The following is an 18,054-nucleotide window of genomic DNA, read 5'->3' as shown; positions in this document are numbered from 1 at the left end:
AAGTATTCCTACCTACATTTTAAAAATCTAAATGTCTTTTGTGTAGGTACGTATAATTCCAAGTCATGTGCTACGAGCTACGCCATGACATAATTTGGTTTAAATTAAAGATAACATAGTTATGTCAAATACAAATTTCAAACTTTGGCTTTATAGGCTTTGCAACGGGTTTTATTGTGGTAAATTTAGTCATAGTGTAAAAAATGCTTTAAAATTTCTTTCGTAAATCAACTGTTTAATATTAAAGAAAGCAGTATAATAATAAACATAGTAGCGATTCCCACAATAGGTGTTGAATATAATACAATTTTAGTATACGATAGGTCCGGTTCCAATATTGGTCGTAAATTATTTTGATAACCCTGTCCAACTCGTCCGGTTTTTAATTTTACTCTGCAGCTGAGAGACGCCTGTATAAACACGCCCTAACCATACAGTAGGTACGCCTCGACAGAAATATCGAACACCAAACACTTTGTTAGTCATCATTATTTTTACGTCTTTATTAAGGTTCTATTTATGAACGAATTTATGTCCTAACGTTCAAAATTTAAAAACGTATAGATATGGCAAAAGATTATCTTGATTGCACGAATTTATGTTCGAAATTTAAAAATGTACAATAACCTCCTGCGTATTTTTCTAAATTTTAAATGTCTCAATATTTTTATCAGATCAATAGATTAAAACAGAGATCAAGATATATGTTTTTCTATGAACATCTTGTAAAATATTTGTTCCTATATTCCCCTTCAAAGAAACATCCCCCGCCCCATGGAAACAATAAATATGTCAGTAGAAGATATTACAAGACGTTAAGATGCCTCCATCTTGGGATAAATTATTACTGTGCAACTTTTCTGATGAGTTTTGTCTTGTACTAAATAACTTTACTTTTTATTATCTTGTTGGATTAAGTTTTGTTTTATGTGTAGAGGTATAATTATAGATACAACATTTTGAAGCCGGTGTATAGATATTTTAAAAATAAATTACTTAGAAATACCAGAGATGCAGCTGCGGATTTTAACGTATAAATTAGTCTAACGTATTAGAGTAATATAAAATATTATTATCTAGTATGTTAGTTACTATTTAGGTAGATACATAGATATTTTATACAGCTCACTAGGTTTGAACTGTTTAGGTAAATTTTATACATATCTAAAATCTTATGTTACTATTGTATTAAATTTTTAAATACCAATAAACGTTGGGAAATGTCATTGATTTTAAAACATAGATCATAAGCAAAAGATTTTTTAAATTTAAATAATGAACTAAATATAAAAATAACCAAACATCAAAGATGTCTCATAAAACCATAAAAAGAAAAACACTAAAAGCCACATTGTAGCAGCTTACAAAGCACACAAAACAGTTTCCCGCAAAAATCGGGAAAAAGCGCGCCAAGGAAAAACAACGTCCATAAACGAAAGAGCAGAGTTGGCGGGAGAACGCGATGCCTGCTGCCATTGGCTGGGGTCCCGTCCCCTCTTCGCCCCGCCCGAACGTAACGCACACTTCACTTGTTTTTACGGCAGCCATTTTGTGACGTTAGCTTGCGCGGCGACCCGCGCTAATCTATACCAACGCACACATAGAACATAACCGGTAAGATGTTTGCGTGTGTGCAGATGCTTTTAGCGGTGTGACAGGTTTTATACTGGTATGAAACTACTATGTTAGCACCACATTTAACGTTGAATAATCGGTTTAATAGTCAAACGTTTGTAGAAACAACAGTAGTACAGATTAATATATATTATAGTAGAAATTTAGACTAGATCTAGACAGTTTTAGGTGTGGGCAATGTAGTATTCACGCGCGGTCAATCCAATGAATGAATAATCGTAAATATATGATATTTGTATTTCCTTATAATCAATTTTAAAAATCTACTCTCTATATAAAAGCACTGCAAATAATTTTAGGTAAGTATAATGTGTTATAACAAAGTAGGTACACATATAACCGACGTTCAACTTAAATAAAAACATTTAAAGATGTTAACTTATTTACATTTTATAGTTTAATATATATATAAAATAACTTATTGACAATTATTTATTTTATAAAGCATCCAAAACGTTTAAGGAACAAAATGGTCACACTCAAACCCTAAATTAAAACTCGCCTAAAAAGAAAGAAGAAAATAACGCCCTCTTGCAAAATTAACAGCCCCTTGGAAAAGCTCATCAATGGAGGCACGTACCTAATGACTCTTCACATTAATGCAGAAGACCCCATCATTGTCCGTTTATTACACACGCTGTCTTCTTTTGTCTTAATTATATGACTTAATTCAGATATAAGCCTGCAATATTGGGATTTTGAAAACGAAGAACATTTTCAAAAAGGAATAAAATAAAAATTACATGCTTGAGCGTATCAAAAACATTTTTACATAGTTATTAAGTAAAAAAACCGTTATTTATTTTATATTTATCCCCCAAGCTCAGTCGTAAATAATAAGGCAATTTCCGTAATTCACAATTAGGTTAATTGTAAATTCACACAAGGTTAAAAAACTTTCATATTATGTCAAATGCTTTTCGCTCTCGGCACATTTCTTAAGATGAATCTATTGGGACTGGCCACGTACACAGGAGATATAGTGCAAACTCTCTCTCTCACTCATACTCTATGTAATAACTCTCTCTCTTTACAACATGACGCAACAAATGATAACAAACCCGTTTATAAAAAATAAATGACGAATAGTACCTCCTTGGAGTTTTTTATTACGTTAGGTTAAAAACAAGTGACGATCACGACGTTAATCTAAATTTTATTTATTTATTTATTGGCATTGTAAAACGATTTATTTTCCACTGATTCACAAGTAAACCCGCTGATGAGGTAGTGAAATAGTTTTTATAGGAACCGTTTATAGCTGTAAAAGTGAAGTGGGGTTATAAACAAGACGATTGTAGTGAAACAACCCTTGTGTTAATGTCTGAGCTTCATTTCCTACCATATAAGAGTTGAGAAAAATTAATTGTTAAGGATATTGTATCGGATAATTCTGTAGTAAATATTTAGAAAATGGACCTGAAACGAAATTAACACTGCGCACTTAAATAAGTGAATAATTGTATTGTCTTTGATTGACATAACCTTTACACATTTAAAGAAAAAACTTTTTAACCGGATTAAAGTTATGTATAATAATAAATTAACAACTATTTAACATAATTTTAAATTTATCCGACGTTTCGCGTGCATTACAGCGTGCGTGGTCACGGTGACTAAGTTGAACAAGTTTTTTCTTTAAAAGTGAATCATTAATCTGTATTATTTACTTTCCTGAATTATTTTTGTCTTTGTGTGTACAAAAAACACTTCTCAAACGAAAATTCTTACAAACTAAATGTCTAGTAAATTGCGTAGATATGTTAAAATATTAGTTATAAACCTACAACTCTTTCTCTTCAGTCGGTAGCTCATGTTTTAGCGTCATCAACAAGGAAACATCTGGAGCGGACAATTTGTTTTCATCGGTTTCTGTCCAGCGCCTCTAATATAACAGGGTATAGTTTTTGAGGACGATAAGTCTTTCACTTGATCGGTCCATCTGGTTGATGAACAGCCACGTGATCTTTTGCCTTGTGTTACCAACCACGATCAGTTTCTCCAAATTCTCATCACCTCTTTGCATTGTTTGGTCGAAATAAGATATAATTCGCTGCCGGCATTGTCCGGTATCGGTTGTGAAAATTAATTAAGATTTTTCAAGTTAATAAATTACTTATTAAAAATATAGTAATCTAAACCCACAGACGTTGTCCTGCATGATATTTCAAGCTATTAGGATATTAAAGTATGAAAGTACCGACTGCAGCGCCACCTGCCGGGCTGATTTGTGAATCTAAACCATTCCCAGATCCCCTTGAACACACACAAAAAATCATCAAAATCGGTCCAGTCGTTTGAGAGAAGTTCAGTGACATACACACTCACAGAAGAATTATATATATAAATATAAGATGCACGTTAAACTTTAACGAACTCCCACATTCAGATGACATACAACATTAAATTTATATTAGTCACCTGAAAGATTGATGGGTTTCAGAACATCCCAAAATAATTTAAGGGGAAAGCGAGGAAAAGCACCATATGTTTCGATGAGCTAAGAGAATGTGAATGCTTCAGCATTATAGCTTTTAACACGTAGGTGTTAAGGCAATTTTAAGATAGGTCCACCTCTAAGGTGACACCGAAACTGTCGATACATTTCACAATTGTCGTAAACCGAAAGACGGAAGGAGAACGCAATAAAATTATCATTTTATGCCGTTCGGCGACTGAAATGACACGGGAATGTTGTAAAACTGATTTATTAGGTACATCCCTGAAGTCACATGCTGAATTTTTAAATTCTTTTGTTTCATAGTTTATGGAAAAAACTAAAATCCTTCATAAACTGTAAAAAGACAGCGATAACGTACAGGTCTGTAACTGCTTTATTAAACTATTAATCAATAATAAACAATTGATTTACGAATGTTGATTGAAATAGATGTATTTTCACTGACTATATTTATTAACCGCCGTATCACATATGAATTAATTCTTTACCGGTGATATAGGTACTGTGTAAAATAAAAATTATTATTACCCAGAAATAATTGTAATTTTGTTGCATGTGTCAGAGATTAATAATACATGGCTAAATCACTAAATACATTTTTTTTTATAAGTTCACGGTATAGGTTTGTGTAGGCCTTTTAACCTTAGCTACTCTACGCTTACATAAGACGGATAATTTAGTAGTTAGTAAAAATATTAAGAAATAAAACAAGCGATTACTTTTGTTATTTGCTCTAATAATTAATTGTACGTCAACAAACAAAATTCTTAATACAAAAAGTATGTACCTACTTTTTGTAACCACTTAATATGACTTTGCTGTGGAATGGAAGCCTGGTTATCCATATCACAGGTTCTTGCCTAGTTTGGAAACCAGTCTCCCAATGCCTTTTCAACTATTGTCTTATTGTTTGTTGAATGTTATATGGGAGAAAATAAATTATTCTTATTATTATTATTATTATTATTATTAATAAGATTGGTTTTGTAGCTGAATGTCACAGTAAACGAATAATTTTTCGGTTCTCTAATATCGTAATTAATTAATAATCACTTGGTAAACCTAAAAATTGACGGCGTGCGTCATTCACAGTTTGTCTGTTAAAACAAATGAACATAAAACAGATACCTGAAGCCAAAAGTTATAGGTTGTAGCGCCACTGGTTATTTTGTAATAAAATACAACAAAATCTATAATTTTGTGTTTTAATATAAACATTGAATTTTATATGGTCTAAATTATTGTTTGGACACTTCGATACAAGTTAAAAAACGTAACTTCTTTAGAATCGTTTATTCTGTCATAGTTTGAAGTTCGCAAAATTAGGTTGACCGTCGCGAGGGGGTAGATACAAATTTTTACCGCTGAGGTCAAATCTGATACCACAGAGGTCACTTGGAAACATAAATTTTGGTTTATTAGTCATGGTATGAATAAGCGATGCATCTCTCTTGTAGATTGTCATTAGGCTCGCCAAAAAAGTTCATGCTATATATATATAAGCCCCTATACACACGTCGGACAAACAAAAAATCTTTTCTCGCCTAGGAGGAGTTTAATTACACACGCACAGAAGATTTATATATATATTTATATAGTTGGGAAAGAGATCACGTCTCACGATTGTCGTTTGGATAATTTGATTAAGACACCACTGGCCAATTTTATTACCACGTCTTTCCTGATTAGGCTTGGCGCTTCACCTTTTGCGAATCACATAACACTTAATACGATTGGATACTGAGGACCCAATATATTTGTGCAAATAGACAGTTCGACCAATTTATTTACTATGATTAGTGACTTTTGGATATACAAAAAGGTGTTTATCTGTTATAAATATTTCATAACCATCAAATCCGTTTATTTAAACCTAAACATATCAATCAAATATATACAATATTCTGCACCTACATAATAATAATAAAAAGAAAATTAAAACCAATTTAAAAAGTTTGGTCCCTGTGCCAGTGTACTTTTAATGAACAAATTAATTACATCATATTTTCCTAATTGTTCTTTTTTATAGTTATGCAAATCTCTCACAAAAACATAATTTTATTGAACCATTATAACGTCAAAATTAATTTGTTATTCAGTTTTGTTCAAGTTACATTAATTTTGTATACAAAATAATCATTAGGAGTTTAACAATCACTATACATATTTTAACGACACAATATTGTATTTGTTTTGCAACGGACTAAGTCCTGGTGTTATGTTATTTAAAACAAATCAAAAGAAAAACTTCGAAATAAAAAAAAAAGGATGCGTGTACTTATGTACGCGCGTAAGAAGTTATACTTATTTGACTATTAAATAATAAATAATTAATAATAAATATTTAACGTTAATAATTTAATAATATTTAGTATATTATTCACTTATTAATTAATATTTATAATAATAATAATTATTATTTATTATTTTATTATATTATTCATTCAATTTAATAACTAGGTATATTTCATAACCTTTTAACCTAAGTATCAATAGGTCTTTGTGAAAAAGCATTGCTAAATTTCTTTGAAAAAATAATTAAAACTCCTTTATTTGTTTAAAAGGTAAATGTCATTATGCTCATTCAAAATTCTTGGCATAGCTGCTAACTTCACGGATATTCTATTTCTTTTTACTTGTAGATTGTCTTATTCCCATCTCGCTCGCGCACGCTATAATCACACTGACAACTTTGTGTCTCAGGTGCGCGCGCATCGTAAAATTTCACTCTCATCAATTTTTATAACGCGCCTAAAGAAGTATAACTTCAAAAAATCTACAAATCTTTCAAAACCATCGGTATAGTTCTCAATATCTACTCAATCAAACAAAGTAGCCTTATTTTACGCTCCTAAAAGTATCACTTATAAGGTAGCGAACATGAATGAATGATCAATGAGCAATAATTGTCGCTAACTCTTGATCGCAGAGTATTAAAACAAACAGTGCAGTAAAAATAAATCTAACTGCCTATAAAAACAGCCATAACTATCACTTTACGCTATTGTACTTGAGTTTTATCTCCGTAGCGGCTCAAATGTAGTGGCAACATTGTGCGTTTGCCTTTAAAATGCATATTTGCAAATTAAATTATGAGTTTTTTCTGTACAAAGTCAAAAGAGTAACGCGGCGTGGGGAAATTTCGTCTATGATATGTTTTTTAATTCATACACGCGTATATCAAATACGTGAGCTACGTCTTGCGCCGTACTGCTACCACCTCCATCTATTAATTATAATGGGTAAAATCCCGGGTAAACGGCGTGTTAGTAGATGGTAAAAAACATGGCTTCGTAACGTGGACGGGTATTGCGATTGGGAAAGAGTTGTTGCATCTTGCACAGGACAAGACACGCTTCACGACACTGACGTCTTACCTTCAGTAATGGAGAGGCACCAAAAGGAAAAATAAATTATGTCAAATAAAAATATGTATGTTATATACGTTATAAATGTTTAACTAACACTTTAAACATTGAAGTTATGTTACTGTATTTTTCCCCTTGTGCGTTAATTTATTTATTGTATACATAATCAGAAAGAAACAAAGAAGTTTACAATAGAATAGTGGAAACACAAACTGGACACAGTTTTTCAGTCCACCAGTACGTTGAACATATTTAAAACTTATATACCAAGACCAATGACACACATAACATAAATTATAACCATTATATTGAGCGTAAAACGTCACAAAGCCATTCAAACATCGACGCTACATAGGTAGCCGATATATAGGTACTAAATATAAGAAAAAGAGAGAGAGTAAGCATTTATTGATCAATTTATTAATGCATTAATAACAAGTCATTAGATTAGGACTGAACTTTAATGACACCCCACGTTCCAAAGTACTAAAACAAAAGAAAAGCTAAGTCTGTACACTCCCACACTTAGTCCCACACAAAAAGTCCATAAGTGTTTACCAAACATGTAAAAAGCATTTACTGATACAAGATACGTATTAAAATATTTATCTCACAAAACAGATACATGATAATAATGTAGAGGGTTTATTAGCTGACTTGACACCTTATCGGCTTCAATTAAATATCATTTTTATTGGGAATCGCCGCGGTCACAACTTTTTTTAGTCGCTTTATATAAGCATATTTCACGTCTAATCTTGAAATACGAATTCCGTAGTGACTCAAAGTATAAAATATATGTATGGAATAAATTAAAATATTAATGCTGAATTTCTAATATCTAGATTTCAGGCTTTGCTCTTTCATCTAATTACTTAGTATGACCTTACGTTTATGTATTATATACAGATTTTCAAAATACTTGCCTATTTTTAAATTAAATACAATTTATAGGCATAAATATGTTAAGAATTAGGCTTTTGAAAAAGGTATTTTTACGTATTTTCTAGTATTAAGAAAGAAAAGTCATTGATTTTTGTCATTTGCTCTAATTAATAATTGCATATGTTCATTCCTTAAAAAGCTTTTAATTAATAATTAGGGATGCTGAGTTTCGTGAGAATAAACGTGATCAAATCTACACTTATAAAAACTGTATCTTTATATACAATAACTATAAGGAATGTCAAAACATAAACCTTTGTTGATCCTTTCTCAAATAAATCAAAAGCTAAAAAACTGTTGATACGATTATTTATTTGCTTTAACATCATGAGCCATAAACTCGAACTGTCGGCCTTCGTAACAATGAATACGAAAAAGCATAGCAAAACGGAGATCGCTTTTCTTCAATGGTTACTTTATATGCAAATTCTTCGCTATAAAACTTGGAACCCTTCTAGTATTATGTAGAGTGCGCAAGAATCCGATGTTTTATGTATTTGCGAATAGATGCCGTTTTATTGGTTTCGAATATCGAATGCTTATCAAGAATTTGGAAGTCCCTATTTTTGGAATTGACATTGTGATGCTTCGGAATATTGTCTTCTGTTTACGATACTCTATTCAAATCACAGATAAGATACACATCTCAAAAATAAATCGAAACCCGTGTTTTTATTTTTTTAAAACATTAACTTAGCAATTAAATTACCCTACCATACACATATTAAAAATAAATGTTCATAATCTTTACAAAACTAACTGGCGGAGTGTTACGATTTATTTACAATACCTTAATGTTAAGTCCTTGACCATAACTAGCCCAGTTAAAGTTATAATCAACTAGTAACAAAAGATTAGGTCTGACCAATTAAACAATAATCTGAACTAATTCGGTATAACGCTGATTCAGCTAAATATTGTACTCGTATATACAATTGTATGGCCAAAATATCAAATAATATCGGCCTAAGGTAAGTAGTATAAATTAAGCATTTTAACTCCCATTAACTCGGTATTCATAAATACGGCTTGCATGATTTAAACTAGACATAGCTATCAAGTTTACGACTCAAACTTTAATAAAAATATCCGACATCGTGTTTTATATCTAATGTAAGATTATCATAACGTCACTATCCAATTACTCTTCAGATGCTTAAGGCGTTACCGAGAGAATCTCTAAGTTATTACACATATTTTTTTCTTGAAACTAGAAGCTTCAATAAACTATAGAAATAACGGCCAGGCCGAGCCATATCGTGTGTACATTATGGGCTTTTTCGAAGCCAACATTCAACTCGTTTAGATAGAGATAACGATTGAAGGAAATATAATCGTTATTCCTTAAGGCATACAATTCAAAGTTCTGTAATAAGTTATAGTAAAAATGGAAAACAAAGTAGACATCCGCCCTTTGAATATTTTTTATATACAAGGAGAAATACAAGTTTTGAAATATTTTATATCTTATCTAAATTGTTATATGTACGAAATATACTTAAACGTTGGCGATAAATTTAAATACGTATTAAATAAGATTAAATTAACAATTATATTATATAATTATGTTAATAGTGTTAAATAGAATGTTACATTAGGCAAATTTAATGAAGGAAAGTATTGAAATTACTAACGCAACCCGTGACCCATAGTCGTAAATAATCATTCGTTCTCATTAAGACAATGTTGCAGGGAACAACTAAATTACCTGACTGTCTGAAAGAAATATTGAAGCATAAATTGTTGCACTCCAATTATAGGTATTGAAAGATTGGAAAATAAATATAGTTGGTAGATTTATTTAAGTGTGCACTAATTTATCATTTATCAAACAGTGTTCCTCATCTGACGGATTAATACAGCGCTTTACGGCCGTTTTCTATAACCGATCTACAATCTAAACTTATCTCCAAACCAGATTTTTTTCAATCAAGAATTTGCATTTCAATATGAAAATCCCTGCTTTGAAATCCTTGTAAAAAAGGATTGGTCGTCCCTCGCGTGGTTTTGTTTTACGCGTTGCCCTTATTTGGGAGGAAAAAAATAAACCTCTTTCCAAGGATGAGACGAAGGGCCTTCTCTCATTAATTGAAGGAGCAATAATTTAAAAATTGAAGAATGGAATCGAATCACGAACGCCTTTAATGCCTCGATGGGAACGATCGATCGATTTATCGATCGGTTATTGAAATGTTTAGTTTAGAATAGTTTATGAGAAATGGATTGAAATATCAATCTGTAGTAGGTACCTAGTAAAAATTGTATTGGGATTGAGTACAGAAAGCGTAGTTAAATCTGAAAAAAATTATCATTAACGCCCATGGTATACAAATCAGAAGTCCTTGGTTAATTTCCCAAAACTATACCATCTTCGGATTGGTATGTATGGTATGGTATGTATGAGTACGTAGGTAGGTACCTACTTTAAAAAAAAGTCGCAAAAATGTTTTATGCTCTGTTGCGGCGTTGAAAATATGTTAAAGGTGGATAAAGTGACATACTAAGTTAAAATAATCTCGCCTACAAATATATTTTTATTCTGCAGAGATCTGAAGGTATATAGCTTTTTTTCTATACCTTCCATCGTGTGGCCTAAATATCGCTAGTATATTTTATGTGTAAGCAACGGTCGTAATGTTCAGCATTGAATAGCAAAGACGTTCGGTTGCCGGGGTGGCGCGATGCCATCTAGCCACGTTAGCAATTCTTTTGTGCACGCCCCGAATTGCCAACATAAAACTTCCAGACCTGCTCGCTACGTGATGTCTTTCGACTTTTTACTATCCGCATCTCACAAAAGTTCTTATCAGTGAATTGCGTTTTCCTTTTTTCCTCACTCGAATCGTAAAATATTAAAGCTGTCTTCTGAAAATTTAGGGCGCAAAGTTTCGCAATTATCCTCGGCCATGGGGCTAAGTTTTTTCATCACGCGGTAATGAGAACCCAAGGATCTCGTAAAAACAGAATACAACTTAATAAAATTGAGTTTTCTGATTTATCACGGCCGTAGGCGGGAACAAAAACTTTGCGGTTATAAAAATAGAGATATATCATAGTTCTGTGCCGCCTATGAAATATTTTGACGTTTCTAGGTAAAGTCTACGTGAAAAATGATGCCAGGCGAAGGGCGTTGTTTCCAGGAATCCAATTTCAAATAAAGATGTCGGCTAAATATAATCTTGATCTTATTTGACAGCTTTATCGTGAGTCTATGGAACGTTACACAAAAAATATTTTGTCTACCACATAGCTTACAACGTAGATGTTCTTTTGTTTGTAGAATGTAAATATTCATTTCACGTTTGGGCACAGGTGATGCGAAGTAAAGATACAGGTTGGATCAAGTTTTATTGTTATTTCCACTCTACGAATTGAATTTGAAACAAGCGAGTGGGGTTCAAGAGATCGATACTTAAGTTTGGGTTATTCTAAGGGTTGTTTGTTAATATTGTAGTTTATATCTGTACCGATACTAATTAAACACATACTTGTAGTAAATAATAATAACAGCGTGTAGACAAAGTATTATATACCTAATGCTTATAGCAAGTAGTTGTTAATTTTTATATAATCTATATTTTAGATATATTTCCAGGTAATACTACATTGTCTTAAGAAGATATGAGTTATAGCGAACTGGTACAGCTGTAATAATCTTATCGAATTTATTGTACCGAAATAAAATTTGTTTTTAATTTATTATAATATTGTGTTTAAAATTAATTTCAAAGCATCTTCGCCCGTCTTGGCTTACCCGGGCGCTATTATGTGAGCCATTTTATCTCCAAAGTAATCTTGTTAAGAGGACCCCCCTCAGGCGAACCCCTATAACTTCCTCTGAAGCAATAACGCTGAAATCCCCGAGTTTCGGGGCTTACAAAGCCTCATACTAAAATTTTACGAAATTAGTTTGCCTAAAATAGGATTCTGCTATTATTTATTTTACATGCAGTGACCAATTTAACTACACTTTTATATCTATTAGCTTCAATACATGCAGCTTGCTTTTTTTTTTTTAAATAATTTTCCCCCTTTGTAATGCGAAGAGTTTTCAAAGAAAATGTCTACTTATGTGAAAAATTAATTAATACGCAGGACTTTTTCAACAAGTCAGAAGTGTTCACGATCCAATACAATTTATTTGTCATGACTTGGTTTGACATTTGTAAGTCAAACGAATTCTATGTTTCCAATGTTATCTGTATCCTTTACGTTCTGTCATATCATTAAATTTTGACGTTATCAAAATTATTCTTTCGATACCCATGATTTTCAAATTATATGATGTCCAATCGTAATTTGTTTGGCAATTTAAAAATACCAGACGTAGACACGTGTTGTGGCTGTGTGACCGATATAAAAACAGCTGCCACTATAATTGCAGTACTGGGGATCGTATGTAAAAGCACTTGATATAGAATTATTTATTTTTATACAAACCATCAATGATGATGACCTCTTGTTGATTAAAAAAATGTTTACTTCTTAGTCCATTCATCTATACTAATATTATAAAGACCTAGAGTTTGTGAGATTGTAGGGGGTTATATATACTAACCGATTTTGAAAATTCTATTACCAATATATAGCCACGTAATTTGTGAATGTCATAAGCTAAGCTAAGCTAACAGCTAAGCCGAAAAATAAGACTTCATAGTAGTCAGAAACGGTCAAACGTTAAACGTTTAAGTTTCTTACGAACGTTGCTTTAATTTGAGTTCTAGAGAAATTGCGGTTTTCAATATCTAAAATGATTTAGGAGGTTTAGGTATATAGCTTTTTAAGGTTTACGGGTCACGGTTGCTAAATTATGGATTTAACAATTTAATATGTAAAGAAATATTTTAATCTTAAAATATATATTTACTAATGCTATATATATATATATATATATATACACCTTAATTCAGTAATGCTATAAAACTAAACTTAACTGAAAGTGTTTGCATTTATATGATACCACTGTATCATGCCAGCCCACTGGCTGACCTCACCAACAAGAATTTATATTTATCACATATATTAGACTAATGTTTAAAGGCTTTGCTAAATAACCATTGCAGGTAACGTGTCCCCTGGTGTCATGGGCTGTGATTCGACACGCCTACGTGATCCGTGTGTCTTGTATCGTCACAACCAGCTCATCGCGCGCTGACGTTGTGGATATAAATCTCAATAATATCGTAAGTTTAAAAATATAGTTTTAGGATATATACAATTTTTTTTGTTATATATTTACCAATATGATTACCCTTTGAAAGTACCATTATCGGCTTAGTATTAAAAGTAGGAACAAATAAATTCTGGTGAAGATATTATGCATTTTGGCATTATCTATGTGCTTAGTAACTATTGCTATTAAACGGATTTTACCCTTGATTATAAACTATATAAATAATATGAAAGTAAAAAAAATAATTTCTGGAGTAGATGAAAAGATGCTTAAAATAAGCTTGCCTAAAGTTCAGAAAAAATAAACTTAACAAAGATTATAAAAAAGAAAATGTCATGGGTGCATAGATGTGTAGATAAGTTTTAAAAATATATACATATTTTTTTAGTTATAATAATATACTTGTTGCTCATAGCTTAGTTTTGGCTTCGGTGCAAATGCTGGACTCGGACCATCATGTATTGTCAGGAATAAAACGGAAACTGCTGCTCCAACTTCGTTACTACGAATGGGGTCTGCAGACGGAGAGGCCCATTCACAATTCGTCAGTGTTGTACGGTTTTTGGGATGGCTGGTACTAGTTGCAGATGCTCTCTTCCTATTGTCCAGTATCAATTTATTGGTGAAAATGTTTCGGGTAAGAGCTTAGATTATATATGAAGTTATGAATAAGTAGCAATCAGATCAGACGTCATTTGAAACTTTAAGCTATCGTAATCGTAATACACGACCGTGACAAATATTTATATGACCCACTAGAGGAGACTTTATTTTCATTCTACACACTATAATTAGTACTCAGTAAATTAGACTAAATAAGTGACTAAGTTTTATGGTAAAGCTAGCTTAATTAGTAATATTCTCAATGAGAACTGTAGTATTCCATTATTTTTATTATATTGAAGTAAAAGGAATATTTAAGGAAATGGGTTCTTATATCTTAATTGCAAATTGTAATGTATTTTTAAATTAATCAAAACACTTTAAAATGTAAAAGTATTCTGATTAAAAATAAAGAATCATGTAATAAGTCGTATAATAGACTATTTTATTTAGATATAAATACGTTTGTAAAGTAATAAACCTAATATATTTCGTATTTTACTCATCAATCCAGAAGTTTCCCTTTTTTATTTATGTAACAGGCAGGAGACTTTTTTTTTAAATAAGAGGGGGGCAATCGAGCTTGCGGGACGACCAAAAAGGGCAGTCTACGCATCCCATAGACACCCAATTTTAGTGGGTGCGTTGAGGGACTCATCTGATTTTAAGAATAAGCTTATATATACAAAATGCCTTGTTAACTAAAGTATATATATACCTATACATGTTTTTAAATCACAATTTATTGCAGGGACTAGGACAACAAGCGGGAAAATATTTTATAATGTTCGGACTGCCTGCTGTTATATTATCATTTATATATGGATTGCTATATGTCTCAGCTTGTGTGTTTATGGGAGGATCGTTCCCCGTGTTTGAGTTCGTTTTTTCGCTTGTTGATTTATTAAGTATGTATTTTCTCCGATTATATGTGTTACCCGGTTAATTAATACGATTTTAAAAGTAGCTAATAGAAACCTCTATATATATTTTAATGAAAGCTTTCACAACGATACATTTAGTCTACGAATAAGTCTTATGAGAATAGGAATAGATTTTATATGAAGTCCGGTAATTGTCTAATCAATCCCATAGCCTGTTTTAAAATTTTTGAAGTTATACTTCTTTAGGCGCGTTATGAAAAATTGATGAGAGTGTAATTTTACGATGCGCGCGCACCGTTACACAAAATTAACAGAATGAAGTTGCCCACAGAAGATGCTACGGCATTGGACATAATTTAAAAACAACATTCGAATAATAATAGAATTTATGTTACACTTAATGTAAGAGAATAATAATAATTATTTATTTATTTATTTAATTTTTCACATGTAAACTGAATTTTATTGACTATAAAGACTCCTTTTCCAGTCTTTGATTATTTAATTGTAATTAATTATTTGCATGCAATCAAAAATTTTTTTTAATAATGCAAAAGAAGTATAACTACTTACGCGCGTACATAAGTACAAGCACCCTTTTTTATATGGAATATTATTATTATTGCCAAAATCCGAAGATAAATGTCATGTCATGTTTTGTTAAGTTAGAAATTTGTTTATCTGTGTTAATAGTGCCTTGTAGCTATGTGTAAGTAAGCTCATAATTCTTTCAGCTTGGTGCATTTGGCTACATTTCTTCGCAGTAGTACATTCATATTCAAAACCACCTCGAAAATTGACCCGACTTGATCGAATTAGAAAATTTATGCGCTCCCAGTACAGTAGAAACGTACTACAACCTAGAAAATTCGGTAAATTACAATAATATTTTTTGCTTTTCAGTGTGGTCCTACTTTTTAATAGTAGTGTATTCCTACAGACGGAAACCGACGTGATCTTGGAAGAAGATATACTAATAGCTCACTCACAATGCAGAGAGTTTGAAGTGGAGTCATTTTACGAATCTGTGTTTATTCATAATAAATATAGTACTAAAATAATGTTTTTCTTTCCAATACAAAGTATTTAAAAATGTAAAAATTATTAACTTGCTTTATTATATTAATTATTTTATTTTTCAATATTAGTACATATTATATTTGAGCTAAAAAAAACAACTATGACAGTATACCTATTGTAACAGTTCACAAAATTTAATTTTAACTTTTTTTCATAAATGTATATAATAATAATAACCAATATCTATGTCGTAGAAACACTTCTAGCTTAATCTTCTTTTCGTTTTCTGTAATTTATGGAAATGCTGTGTCATTTATTTTGTCAAAGTCTTGTCAAAATACGCAAGTCTTTGTTATACTCTATAGGAATAGCTATGAAAACAAAATACTGAGGCGAAATACACTATTAAATGGGAATATTATTATTTATTCCAAAAGTAAATAGATTCAGTTATTGCACTAGAGATTTAAAATGTGCCTGTGTTATTATTATTATTATAGGCATGGTAAGTGTTTGATTCAAATATTGTAATTTTATAATAATGTCTCGATTATGCTGTTTTTTGCACAATTACTATGACTTCTTATCGTAAATATGATAGCATGTAATGGTCCGTACACTGTGAGGAGTACCACCAGATCATAGATGGGAATTTTAATGTTTTACAAACTTTTATTTCTTAGTCTAAAGCGTTTTAAGAGCGGAACCAACTTACTAGTATAGTTTAATATTCACAAATTAATTATATGATTTTCAGCTTTCAAGCATTCACACAGCAGGCTTGCTAGGTTTGCCGCATTGTAGATCTCTCTTCGAAGCATCTAGCTTTGTAAAAATTCCTACAAACATACTACGATGGCTATTATTCGTGTGCGAGCTTTTTATAATTGCAAATTGCTTTGCATTTCTACTTGGCATTTTTATGGTATTTCACTTATCGTCTTTATAATTCCGTAAGATATTTTATGTCTTTTTTTTATATAACTCTGGTAAGTGATGAGAGTGCCGCTCATGGACACTCATATTGCGGCCTTTTAATAATATGTACGCTCTTTTCTTGAAGGATGTACTTAAGTTTACAAGTACACATATGTAATTATATAGTTTTACAGAATTCGTACATCAATGTTTTTATAAATATATACAAATTTTAATTCCATGTTTATTGATAATGAACCCGACATTTTAATGTATATTTGGCTTATTTCAGAATTATCGACAAATATATGCCGATTTATTAATAATAAGTGCAATAGTGACGTCACTAATATCCGTACCGTACGCAGTTCTTATGGTAATACAGGAACAATACACTGATTGTCGCTGGTACTACTCACAAATATTCCATTTGATACTTTATTTTTTCAGTGAGTATTTATGTATTGATTAAGTAATGTGTTTTATTGTAGTATACCCAATAATTTTACTAAATAAAAAGATATCTTTGGATAAAAAAATTGGTTTTATACTTATTGATATAAATTTTCGATTTGTTTCAGTGTGGGGTTACTTTATCGTCATTGTCAACTCTTACGAAGGATAAATAGGAAATAAATATTTCACGAATATTAATTTTATTCATTTTAACGAGACATTGTACCCGTACACATAATGCCTAATTGTAATAGATACTGAGCTTTTGGTCAAATATTTGATAGAACTCATTTATTGTCTATAAGACGTAAATTAAAAGTAATCCGGATATTTTCTCTGTCCGTAAAGAATACAAAAAAGGATACTTACAATTATATTTCATAGTAAACTAGCAGACTCGGCAAAGCGTTGCTGTGGCTAAGTTGTTATATTATATAGTAGTAAACTATTCCAGGGAAACGGTAGGAGAACACCAGTCATGGGGACCACCATGCTTTTGTTGGTGGTTATGCCATTAAATTGTAGCTTATGTGAAACGTTGATACTTTCCACATAGCGCCATCAAGTATGTTGTATACCACAGATAATTTG

General features: G+C 31.4%; 2 protein-coding genes and 1 long non-coding RNA gene across 4 annotated transcripts in view; 2 read left to right on the top strand and 1 right to left on the bottom strand.

Moving 5' to 3' along the window:
- The window catches only part of LOC125049611 (homeobox protein abdominal-B-like), an 83,293-nt gene that overhangs the window by 45,807 nt on the left and 19,432 nt on the right, over positions 1–18,054 (bottom strand). The gene's annotated exons all lie outside the window — the stretch shown is intronic.
- LOC125049612 lies at positions 12,679–16,091 on the top strand. 2 transcript variants are annotated; one of them, XM_047649002.1, is made up of 5 exons: positions 12,679–12,804; positions 13,473–13,592; positions 13,998–14,219; positions 14,937–15,093; positions 15,973–16,091. In XM_047649002.1, exons 1-5 carry the CDS (start codon positions 12,691–12,693, stop codon positions 16,023–16,025), a joined length of 666 nt encoding a protein of 221 aa, XP_047504958.1. In that variant the 5' UTR covers positions 12,679–12,690; the 3' UTR covers positions 16,026–16,091. The 2 variants fall into 2 exon arrangements, with proteins under 2 accessions (XP_047504958.1, XP_047504957.1); XM_047649001.1 differs by lacking the exon at positions 15,973–16,091 and adding an exon at positions 15,804–15,966.
- On the top strand, positions 16,470–17,657 carry LOC125049614. The gene is made up of 4 exons (XR_007117036.1): positions 16,470–16,594; positions 16,847–17,014; positions 17,300–17,456; positions 17,589–17,657. It is a non-coding gene; the product is annotated as an uncharacterized LOC125049614 (long non-coding RNA).

The sequence above is a fragment of the Pieris napi genome, chromosome 5 (genome assembly GCF_905475465.1).
Source record: "Pieris napi chromosome 5, ilPieNapi1.2, whole genome shotgun sequence".
Classification (NCBI taxonomy): domain Eukaryota; kingdom Metazoa; phylum Arthropoda; class Insecta; order Lepidoptera; family Pieridae; genus Pieris; species Pieris napi.
This window is presented reverse-complemented; position numbering and strand designations above follow the sequence as displayed.

Bases quoted from the DNA above. Each gene is read 5' to 3' on its own strand.
- LOC125049612 (XM_047649001.1), top strand. From the start codon at position 12,691: ATGATGTCCAATCGTAATTTGTTTGGCAATTTAAAAATACCAGACGTA. The intron at 13,593-13,997 runs GTAAGTTTAAAA...TGTTGCTCATAG, and splicing joins ATATAAATCTCAATAATATC to CTTAGTTTTGGCTTCGGTGC. The intron at 15,094-15,803 runs GTATGTATTTTC...TAATTCTTTCAG, and splicing joins TTCGCTTGTTGATTTATTAA to CTTGGTGCATTTGGCTACAT.